General features: G+C 37.7%; 1 protein-coding gene across 3 annotated transcripts in view; it reads left to right on the top strand.

Annotated features, from left to right (window-relative positions):
* The window catches only part of wnt5a (wingless-type MMTV integration site family, member 5a), a 35,101-nt gene extending 22,950 nt beyond the window's left edge, over nt 1-12,151 (top strand). For all 3 annotated transcript variants that reach the window (XM_072280411.1, XM_072280410.1, XM_072280412.1), the window contains exon 5: nt 9,891-12,151. In XM_072280411.1, coding sequence (XP_072136512.1) covers nt 9,891-10,349 — 459 coding nt within the window. In that variant the 3' untranslated portion in view covers nt 10,350-12,151. The remainder of the gene's footprint in view (nt 1-9,890) is intronic.
* The last annotated feature ends 314 nt before the right edge of the window (nt 12,152-12,465 follow it).

Below are 12,465 nucleotides of genomic sequence, written 5' to 3'. Positions count from 1 at the left end.
TATTGTCTCGCCATTGAGATAATGACAACATACAAGCAAAATAGAATGCTGTTTGTTTGAATATTTTGCAGGTTCTGATCCCAGGGCTTTCTCGTGCTGTCCAATTTAATCTCCTAAATTTCTTAAATTTGATTTAATTGCCTCCTTTCCTAAAGATAATGACATGTTGAATCAGATATGTATCTTCTAACTTCTAATATCTTACTCAGCTACATGCACTGTAAAACATGAATATTATTAATTCAACTACAGGAAGAAACACAGCCTCCAGCTTTCTCTCACCAGTGCTGATAAAAGTACTTGCCAACAATGATTAGAGTCACAGTGTTACAATGTATGGTCTTTCAAGCGCCTAGTTACAATAATCCTAAACTGATTCCATTTTATTCCCCTCACTTTCCCATCAATTGCTCCCAGATTTTACCAGTCAGCTACGTACTAGGGACAATTTACAATGGACAACCAACCTGTCAGACCATGTGTTTTTGGAATTTGGGAGGAAACTGGAGCACCTGCAGGAAACCCAAGGGTTTATAAGGAGAGCTTGCAGACTCCAGATGGATTGCGCAGTAGGTCAGGACTGAATGCAGGTTACTGGAGATGTGAGGGAGCTGAGCCACTATACCACCTTAATAAAGAAGCCAGGGGCTGGTTTGTTTTGTTAAGCAACACTTCCCATCACATCCTGGAGATTCTGAGACTGCAAACCACTCTGCACAATACACTTAGAGTATGGAAATCCATTACTGTAATGTCATGAGTAATCAAATACCAACATTAATCCCAAATCCCTGACTATAGGTACCAGCATGTGCTTACAATTGTGACAATTTCGAAAAGACTGCAGAAGCCTGTCCTCGGGTTAAAGTGGAATTTTGATGGTACATTTTCTAAGGATTAACACAGCACCATGAACATTGTACTTGTTTTTTAACAGATATTAATTGTTGTATTCTGCAGTTTGATCATACTGATGTGATTAATCTGGGTGCTAAAGTGAATTTAATAGAAACTTTCATGGTAAGTGGATGCTGTGCTTGCACAGTATCTCCACTATGATGGAAACAATTGAGTTTTTTTCAAATTCTAGTAACAATACTCTCAGGACTGTACTTCAGTGTTCATAAATCAAACAGTGGGACTTCTTTCTCATTCCCTAACTAAGCACTGAGGCACAAAAGCTATATATGGAATTATTGAATGATTGTATGCATTGGAAACAATTAGATTTGCAAACCTAGTAACTGTGATAGTTATGTTAAATTTTCAAAAGCAGATACTTGTCTGATTTTCATTAGACAAAGCGCTCTGTCTGACCTGTTCGAATTTTGACACTTGCCTAAATCATTATTTACAATAAGCTCTTCTCATTTGGCAAGTCTGCTGGATTTTTGTTTGGACATTTTATATTGGAAAAATTATTAAATTCTGTGACACTTTTATATAGAGGAACAGTTTTTCATAGTGGATTACGATACATCATTCATGGTGTCCCCAGGGAGGACTGTAGACGTTTTATAGAGGTGTGAAAGGCACCCTGACAGCTTCGAAATGTTCAAAAGGGGAAAGAAAATGCAGCTTGATTAAATTATTAAGTCACAACTGCATTACAATTAATTATTCCCTGTTCAGAATGGAAATTGAGCAAGATTTTACTTTCTAGTGTTAACTTTCAAACTGTCATGGAATCTAAAGACATTCCAGATTTTAGAGGCCAACTATTTATTAAAGAATTTTAAGTTCACCTACCTACACTTGACTACTTGAATCCGAAAGCTGGTTTATTGAAATTTGGATTTCAGACAAATGAAATAAACTGTTGTATATCATAGTAACATCAGCACAACACTCAATTTTAATTGAGAAAATAAAACAGATTACATTTGGTTGTTCTTAATCTGTTTCTTTATTTTGTTCTTCCTATTTGGACATAGTAAGCAATAGAATTTGAGCCTACAGTTTGGAAAATTAACTTGATAAGTTGTCTTTGGGGTCCTGAGTAGCATAAATTAAGACTTTTGAGTCGTAGGTCACCATTTCCTTCTATCAGAAGAGCAAGATTATATCTCACACCAATTAACAAACTTTTCATACAATGATGAGAATCTGTCTGAGGCCCATGAAGGGATAATTTAACTTTTATTTTGTAATTCTTCATTACATTACTAAAATAGGAAATAATTAGTTTTAGCAGCTTGCGCAATCCCATCAAATTCATTTACCTTTTTTAAAAAAAAAACTATTTACCTTTTTTAAAAAAAACTAATTAGATCCTGATTCAACCATCGACGGTCAAGAAAATTCAAAAATGCTGATGAAATCTACCTCGCAGATCATTGTTTAAACTCTAATTTCATTCTAGTGAATCCATGATGTTTCCCTTCTAAAGCCAATTTCAAACCACATTTTACTGAAAACATTAAATTATCTTTGTTGCATAAGCTATCACTAACATACGTAGAGGTCTGGCAGGAAATCGTAGCAAAAAGGAGGTATTCCATGACTTGCTAGATGGGTAGGGATGCTCCAGTCTCAGCTTCAGAGAATGGTTCTTCCAATATCATTTCCATGAATTTGCTCCAATTACACATCAGTTGCCTCATAAACTTCCCACAAAGTTAATTCTGGTGAATAATAATAGTCAAGTACCTTCTAATGTCATGGCAATTGTTAATATAAGCCAATCAACTTCCTTTCACAAGAAAGTAAACTATATGGAGAGGGGAGCTGTCTCATTGTTTAGGACATTTCAAAATTAAAAATTATATCTGATACATTTTTTTTGCTTTCTTTCCCCTCTCTTAATCCATGCTTCCTTTCACTCATTCTATTTCTCTTTCTGGACTTGATTAAATGATGGACTGGATTTGGGTGCATTATTTTGCCAATTCCAAATGGAACCATTTGCTATTTATCCATTTCCTGGGCAATGTCCAGTACTTTAATGCATTCAGTGTTGCACCTGTCAGTTAACTCTGCCAGTGGTTTTGATATGCACTTACTATTATGAGCACTTACAGTGAAATATTGCCTCTTTTACTGGCACAAGATCTGAAATCCTATTGCATTCAATAGGAATTGTATAAATGAGATTTGGAAAGCTGAGGGGAGGTGAATTTACTTTAAAAGCTGCTTTAGTTTAATGGTACTTAATTTGTGTTTCTCAATATTTTAGCTGACTTTAAAGCAAAAACTATTTAGTTTGTTCAAGTGTTTAATTTCAACAGATTTTGAACATCTCCAAATTTCAGAGGCTCAAAAATGGTTGTTAAAAATCACTGTCAGCTTTCTCAGGTGACAAAATTTGTGACAGGCTTTTAGCTGCTGTCAAAACTCTTGGAGGGTGTGGGGCTGGTAGTGTGGAGGAGGGTTTGCAAATGCAGCATCCTTAGTGTACCATTGAAGACCTTGCCTTCACAAAGGCCATATTGCTGGAGTTTTGGACACTCCAGTAACAGGGTGTGCAAATGTCATCCAGAGGGACAGGAAAGTAGACCCTTTGCATTGCATGAGGGTAAGTATATGGGTGAATCAGGGATACGGTTCAAGGGGATCTGGTTAGCAAAGTATGTCCTGTGAAAACATCCGGCCCTATTCATCCTCCCTTTCAGTCCCCCCTCCATTTATTTCTCCTTAGCTACGAGGATCTTTTGTTTCTTCCATTGTTTATCAAGACCTGAGGTGCCTTGGCTTCTTGTGCTGTTTTTCAATATGTAACAAATTTGTAGGCAAATGATTTAAAAATTAAATGTGCTTTGAACACTCTAGCAAAATATGGCATGATGTATCTTGTGGCCTAGAGGATAAAACTGAAATCTGTACTACTTAAAGAATCTGATAGTTGAAGCATAAATTCTTTGTTTCATCATTCCAGCATTCTAGAGATCAAGGACATTTTTTTTTAAAGCATTTTTATACTTGCATGCTAATGTTTAATGTAAAGAGCAGAACAAAGTCCATTTACTCCTCCAAAGAAAATCCATTACTTCCTTAAAAAAGACTCTCCTATGCTGCCTTTGGACCTGGTGGACTACTCCATATTGGCAATTCATCTTCTGCAGTTTGACCACTCACTAAGTTTAATTTTCCTGTAATTTTCCCTGCCAATTTTGAGAATGATATATCATTTCGAAATGAACCACATTTAAACATTGGGTAAGGGAAAGAATTATAGGCCTAACCAATGATTTGCAAAGATGTACTACTGGGGTTACTTCTGCTTTTAGCCAAATCATCAGGTGCAAGAGTTGAATATAGTTTAAGCATAAAATGAAACTGCCAATTTTATGTTGAATTTATTTATATTCTAAAGCATTGATAATAGGATATCAAAGTGTAGGTTTTTTTGGGAGCTGATGAAGGGAGGAGGTTGGTCAGATTTCTCAGTATAGGTTTAAGTGATTTCTTACAGTCCCAACTTTTCTCAGAAGTTGTAATCCCACCAATTTTCCAAATGCCAGTCAAACTGATGTCAGCAGAGATAAAATAATGTTGTCTTATCAAGCCCTGTGTCATAAGCATCGAACCTGCTACTATTTTGTTTATCATTTATATACGAAATGAAAAACTACGTTACCTGTTCTTTCCTTTGTAATTTAGAACAGCGGAGATGTGGCCATTTTGTTAAAGAAATATTTTGGTTCACTAAAGTAATTAGTAAATTGGACAAAGAACTGGAAGCAATGTTCTTCTAATAACATCATCCAGTGTTATGGCGAAGCAAGATAATTCGTGTTTACTTTCACCTGCCCCCCCTCCCATTGATTGAATTGCTTGTTATTTGATATATCTGCTAGCAGTTTTATATTGTATTTTTCAAAAGAAATACTGAGTAAAATAAACCTATTTGTTGTTCTTAAGAATATTACTTTCCATTTCATGATAAAAGACACTTTAAGCTGCATTCACATAATAGAGACAATTTTTTCAAATGCGCACGTTTGGCTACTGGACATACCAATGAATTCCTCCATTGTGTATATTGGATATAGTAGTACCTAAACAGAATTTACCTAGAAGTATACACGACAGAGGATGGAAATGAACTATTTTCTCAATTTGTGTTCTAATGTTGTATTCAACTGCTTCAGTTGATCTGTTGAAAGCAAAAGTGACACTTCTAAAACTCCACTGTAAATCATTGTTTTATTAACCATCCAAAAGTATTAGAGTGCTTCTCAGACCATGTTCTCACCATGATTTGCAAGAAAAGGCAATTGGCAACTAATACTAATTTTATTGCCATGAAATGTTTCAGTCTAATTGGCTTAAAGCATTTCTGGTCCCAATTTCTGTTAGAGAGTTGCTTGCTGAAATGTTAATTCGTATTTCTTTCCAATTTTGAAAGGAGTTGGTATTTATACAGTACTGTATAATTTCCCTCATCCAAATTACTCTTGAAGGAAATGTATTTGTACTAAACATGGCAACCAATTGTGCTTATCTAGGTTCTTTGATCAGGAAATAGTTGCCTTTTGATTGTGTCCATTATAAAATGTTGTCCGGAACAGCTTTAGAATGTTCTTCTCAAATATAGGATCAGAAAACTGAGTACTGTAACTTTTTCATAGATAACATCTTGTTACTATTGCGAAGTATTTATAATTAAGATTCATAATTGTGGGGTTTCAATTGGTTTAAATTTATTGCTTGACTATCATTGCTTTCACAGCAAATGTTTTCTATATTAGCAAGGAAAGATTGAGAAAATCCTATATGGGTCATTGGTGGAGGGATGTTTCCTATTGTGGGAGAGTCTAAGATCAGAGGGCACAGCTGCTGGATACAAGAATGTCCTAGTGGAACGTAGATGAAGGAAAAATAGCCAAAAGGTGGTGAATCTGTGGAAGTCACTGACGCAGATAGCTGTGGAGGCCAAGTCATTGGGTATGCTTAAAGTGGAGGTTGGTAGGTTCTTGATTAGCAAGGACATCAACGGTTATGGGGAGAATAGGGTTGAGAGGGATAATACGTCAGCCATAATGGAATGGTAGAGAAGACTCAATTGGTTGAATGACCTAATTCTGCTCCAGCATTATATTATGGGAGCAAATGTGTCTCACTCAGGTACACAGGAGTGCCTTAATTATTCAGTCTTCTGGCAGTCATATGTTCCTTGCTGCCTTTCCAAAACCAATTAACTGATGGGTATTTTATTGATCATAAAATTTGTGCATCTGTAGATGAACTGTTTTTGCGCCTCTGTTAGGAATTTGCTACGTCTAGTTAATCAGGTCTTTGTAAACAAAACTTTAATGCCATTTCCGTATTGCTTTCTCTGTTATGTATTTGTATTTTCAAAGTGCTCTTCTTGTAACCTGTAGGAGGTGAATAAAACAACAAAATAATGAAATTATTAAAGTTAATCTTGAGATTAACACAACACTCGCTCCGTGCATCTAAACCAAGGTTCAATTATGCTACGTCATATTAATTGATAAAACATGGTGGAATACCTTGCTTTTAATTAATCAAACAAATAGATGAACAGTTTTGAGACTGGTTTCAAGGTCATTGAGAATGTATGTCTTTTTTGTCCAGACCCCGATCTATCTATATTTGAAATTGCTGTTGACGTAGTGGATGTAGGGAATCCTCTCACTTAAATTGCTGTCCCTGTGCAAAATTATTGATCCAATATGGACTTGGTTTAAGTTTTTATGGGCTGAGTATGTGGAAAGAAATGTATTGATTATCTAGTTTTTGACTGATAACTAAGAATTTTCACTTTTTTAAGATTTGAAAATTGTATCAATCAGTTATAAATATCACTATGCTCAGGAGCAGAATTCTTGTCATAATTGCTTATAATGCCCAGATGAACAGTTGACCACATGAATCAAAATATTTATAAAAGCACAATCAGTATTACCTTATTAAGCAAATATATATTTAAATTTTAATCAGTTTATAGTTATATATGAATAAGAAATTAGGCATTGGATAGGAGATTAGTGTTAGAATTTAGGGGTGTAGGATGAAAGGAACAGGAGTACCTCGATCTTGTTTTGTCAGCAATGACCTTCACTTTACTTTATTGACTCATTATCTTCCCCTATGTCTCAATATATTTAGTTTAAAAAACTTACTCAATCTCAGATTTACAAACTGACTTGGATCTTTTATGACCAACAAGTTGTAACTTTTCTGAGGTGATAATTCATAATTTCAAAGCCTGTTTTAACTTTGACCAGTTTACTGGGCAGTTTTCTATAGGAAGCTGTCTCTGATCAGCAGGTTCATGAGTTCCCAAGGGGAGTGCAGAGCATATTTGATCAAAAACTAACAGATTCCACCACCAGACTTGCCTTGAGGGCCAGTTAAGCCATGTCTTCAGGCATTCACAACTTCTTGAAAACTAGAAATTAATAAGATAAAACTATTCAGGAAACATAACCATGAAAAAACACCACAATTAACTGAATTCAATAATGAGAAAGGAAATTCCTTCTCTAAATAGTGGAAAATAGTCAGATGCTTGTATTCCTGTGGTAGGGCTGTGAGAAGTCTGCACTTCGCCTGGGATCAGAGATGGCTGATCAGATGATCTATCTTTCCCTTTTGCTCAAACACGAAGCAAACTGTTTGAGCATCCCAAACATCTCCATAATTTGTAACTGCTGTATTTTAGGACATTCCGGGCCATGACAAATGACTTGGCATCAATTGCCTTTGCTGAAGAGAGTTACAAACTTCTACTTCTAAGTTTTGTAAATTCACTACTAAGGCCTGGCTCTAACTTTACATATTTGCCCTGTAGGCCTGGATTCTCTAATCAGTGAAAATCATTTTTCTCTATATATACTATCAGTTTCCCTTAATATCATTGATCAAATCACCCTTTAACCATCTCAATTACAAACAATACCAAATTAGTTTGGTATTTATGCTTTTAATTTGACTTTGGAGTTTAGATATTATCCTGGTAGCAATGTTCTCTCCAAATCCAATATGTCCTTTCTACAGGGTTGCCCAGGGTATTCCAGGTATGATCTAATGGGACTTTTACCAGTACGGAATACCTTCTGCCCTCTTGTACTCTGGACCTTTAGAAAATCATCAAATGGTCTTTTTGATCATTTTCTGCAACTCTCCATATTTTAAAATTTCATGCACATTTGTCTTGTATCTTTTTGGGCATCCATAGAACCATGGAACACTACAGGACACAAAACAGGCCATTCGGCCCTTCTAGTCTGTGCCGAAACTTTATTCCGCTAGTCCCATTGACCTGCTCCCAGTCCATAACCCTCCAGACCTCTCCCATCCATGTATCTATCCAATTTATTCTTAGAACTTAACAGTGAGCCCACATTTACCATGTCAGATGGCAGCTCGGTCCACACTCCCACCACTCTCTGAGTGAAGAAGTTCCCCCTAAACCTTTCCCCTTTCACCCTAAAGCCATTTCCTCTTGTATTTATCTCTCCTAATTTAAGTGGAAAGAGCCTACTCGCATTTACTGTCTATACCCCTCATAATTTTGTAAACCTTTTTTTAAAAAAAAAAATCCCCTCTCATTCTTCTACGCTTCAAGGAATAAAGTCCTACCCCTGTTCAATCTTTCCCTGTAACTCAACTCCTGAAGACCCAGCAACATCCTAGTAAATCTTCTCTGCACTCTTTCAATCTTACTGATATCCTTCCTATAGTTAGGTGACCAGAACTGTACATAATTGCTTCTAACTGCACATCCATTGTTTCTAACTCTAAAAATGCAATTTAATTTGCCTAGATTGAAATACCTATGCCAAAGTTTTAATCTATTTGGTAAATTTATTAATATATCTGTAATTCAATGCCTCTATGTGTGCTGCTTAAACAGAATCACCTGTGTAAGTCAAATATAAAACGTGACAATGTGACTCCTTTGGCGTTATACTGTGAAGTCTTATTTGCACTTCAGTATTCTGGGTATGTCACACACCTGTGACCAGGTATAATATAGTGACCAAAATGCCGCCTTAATCAAAAATGCCACCTTTAATTGGCTGTAGAAACATTGCCTGGCGTTCACTATATCCAGTTGAATGCTGTGTCTGTACTTGATTTTGCTTCCAGTGTGTATTTCTTTCCACCCTGAAATATTGAGCAGACTAGAGTGACTTTAAGTTAGCCAGGTGTTTGTGCAGCACATTTTTGGCAGATTATTAGCTGGTTGCAATGCAGATGCACAGCTCTGCATCCAAAGATTTTGAATAGTTTTGAAAGGACGCCTTCTTTCATAAACTGCTAAACAAGTGGAGCTGAGAGCCTCACGGGACTGAGGCGGCGTGGGGATGTCTGTTGGACTGGGAGCCACTGCTGGCTGGGGATGAGAGAGAATTGGGAGTGTATATCTTGGCAGTGGGATTTTACTGCAAGTCTTCCCTCGTGGAGGGTGAGGAGAAGGCTTGGTTTCCAGCAGGGTGTGGTATCTACTCTGTAGGTTGAGTCCATAGGAGTAAAAGGCAGGAGTCTGAAGGAGATGGGGGTAGAGTACTTAGCCTTTGCAGTTGGAAAACACTCATATAATTGGCAAACGTAGTTTGTAGGTGTGTACACGTCAACAGAGTGGTGATAGAATCCGCACATTTAGTTTGGAGGGCTGGGGAAGAGGATCACTGGGAAATCCCTGAGCCTGAAAATTCAGGAAGCTAGGTCATCTCCCTTGTCCTGAAGGGACTGAAGTTAACTGTAAACTACTTCTGATGAAATGCCCCAGACCCAAAACATTGACATTTTTTATTCCACAGACATTGCCAGACCTGCTGAGTCTTTACTACCAACATTTTCTGATTTTATTTCAGATTTGCTGCATCTGCAGTCATTTAAAATTATTTTTCATGCCTTCACTTTATTGTGTTTGCCTAAGATTTTCTTTTAACGTGACCCCTCTCTGTTTGCTGCAGACGGTGTACAACCTGGCGGACGTGGCGTGTAAATGTCACGGGGTGTCGGGCTCCTGCAGCCTGAAGACCTGCTGGTTGCAGCTAGCGGATTTCAGGAAAGTGGGCGATGCGCTGAAGGAGAAATACGACAGCGCCACGGCCATGAAATTGAATGGACGCGGCAAACTGGTGCAAGTCAACAGCCGCTTCAACGCGCCCACCACCCTGGACTTGGTTTATGTCGACCAGAGCCCTGATTACTGCATCCGCAATGAGAGCACCGGCTCTCTGGGCACCCAAGGGCGCCTGTGCAACAAGACCTCAGAGGGGATGGACGGGTGTGCGCTCATGTGCTGCGGCCGTGGCTACGACCAGTTCAAGACCATGCGCACGGAGCGGTGTCACTGCAAGTTCCACTGGTGTTGCTATGTCAAGTGCAAGAAGTGCACGGAAGTAGTGGATCAGTTCGTCTGCAAGTAACACCACTCACTCCAACCCCAGACCCCACCCCCTGAAAAATAGAGCTCCACAGGGACCCCTAGAACTAGAGACTCCAAAGGGGACTCTGCCTTAGCTGAAATAGTTCATCTTATACTTGAGCTAATTGAAAAACTAATTGACTAAGCCAAAGAAAACACAATAGCACATGGACTTTATCCCTACTGAAACATACATTTTATAAAGTCTGACCAAAGTGGAAGTGAATAACATTGCTGTTCAATGACCTTCCAACACCACCTGCATGCTGGCGGGTTATCAGTCCAGACCAGCAGGGCAATGCTGAACCTAATAGGCAAGGAGTACACTCGGAATAACAGCCACGCTTTATTGGGGAGAGGGGAGAGGTGGGGAAGCGGCAGCTAATTCCGTCTGTAAAATGGCCCAGACTGGCCCCATGAAATGGTTCACTGACGAATTCGAAGGATCAAGGGCCGAATTCTGAGCGGATGGACCTAAGGGTGAAAACAATGCCAACTGGACGCCCATAACTAACTTGTTCTTTCAAGGAAAACGACGTCACGCTAACAACCAGATTAAAGGATTATTTTTAAATATAAAAATGACAATTTATTAGATATATTTCAGAATATGCATTAAAGCATGAAAAAAAAACTTGTGCTGACAGTCGTTCATTAGCCAGTCTGGGACTTAAACATACAGGGTTCCTGTCATCTGATGGAAAACGTCCAGTTTTATGTCGCTTTCTAATATTTAAAAGCATAGTTTACTTCATTGCTTGTCATGTATTTATTTTGCAGACAATATTTGCTGTGGTGGTTGTCCGGTTTCTATGCATTTCAACATTCTATTTCAAACATGTCACGAATAATGAGGAACTGTCTTACAGACAGGCAATAATTTACTGAACATCTTTAATTGCAATATTTTAATTTCCAAAATAGTAGATATATAACTGCAGGTCGAAAACGGGAGAACTTGCTGGGATGGTAACTATATATTACGGGCAAACTAAGGTTTATTTGGTGTCTAATATTCCAGCTTTGTATATACGTTTACAATCAGCGGTTTAAATGTATTTATTTGCAAGTTATATTTAGAATAGAGTGGTCTACCTTTCAGCGTTTTTTTTTTAACGGATTTGCTGTATTAATGGTCACCGAACACTTTTCAGTGGTTCTTCACATCTCTGGAAATGTCACGCGAAGTGAGAATTGCTTCTGTCTGTGGGATATTTCATTTTCAACCCCGGGAGCAGTTTGGGAACATTCAACTCCGTCGGAATGTTGTACTGACATAAGTTGTAAAATTGCTACAGTCAGCACTTGTGCACTCTACATTCCCATTTATTAAATCGTCTGGGACACATTTTTTTGAGGTTTGGTTTATAATCTGTTGCGCTTGTTCCCAAAGGCTGCTTAATTTTATGTCGGGTTAGCGCGGAAAATGTTTACCCGGAAAACAGGGCACCCAGACTTGGTGTTTTTTTAAATAAGGCAAACATTGTCTGTGTCCCTCACGATCCTGGCACAATTTCATTATCGCTTCGCATTCGACATGTCTTAAATGTACAATTTAAAATGGATCTCTTTTTATAACAGTTCAATATTGCAATAATAGATATAACCCAGGCCAGTAAAAATGTCGTCGCAATTAATTTAACCGTGGATAACTTTAATCTAGTATATTGTGTTGTATGCTTTTGATGATCTGATTATTGAACCGTACGTTGATCGAGATTCACCGAATAACCTTAATTCTTATACCACCCCGTAATGTTTAATGGCTATTTATAAGGAAAATTATTTTCAACGTTGAAAATAAAACTGGTATAGTTCAAATGTGTTATTGTTTATATATCAGCAAGTGAAAACGTGCGTTGGTTCCGGAGATTTTTTTAAAAAATTTGGCATTTTTTAGGAAAGCAGAGCTCTCCAAAACTTTATTTCAATTGAAGTGGACTCTTCTAATCATATTTATTTATAGTCGCTATCAGCAGTAACACTAATTGGGTTAATACTCAAGCCCATAACGAGAATCATTAGCGATTTATTTTTCATTTCGGTAACAGGGAACCACCATCCTCATTTTCCAATGATGCTGCCTGACCGGCTGAACATTTCCGCCATTTTCTCTG

Source organism: Mobula birostris, chromosome 16, assembly GCF_030028105.1.
Source record: "Mobula birostris isolate sMobBir1 chromosome 16, sMobBir1.hap1, whole genome shotgun sequence".
Classification (NCBI taxonomy): domain Eukaryota; kingdom Metazoa; phylum Chordata; class Chondrichthyes; order Myliobatiformes; family Myliobatidae; genus Mobula; species Mobula birostris.
This window is presented reverse-complemented; position numbering and strand designations above follow the sequence as displayed.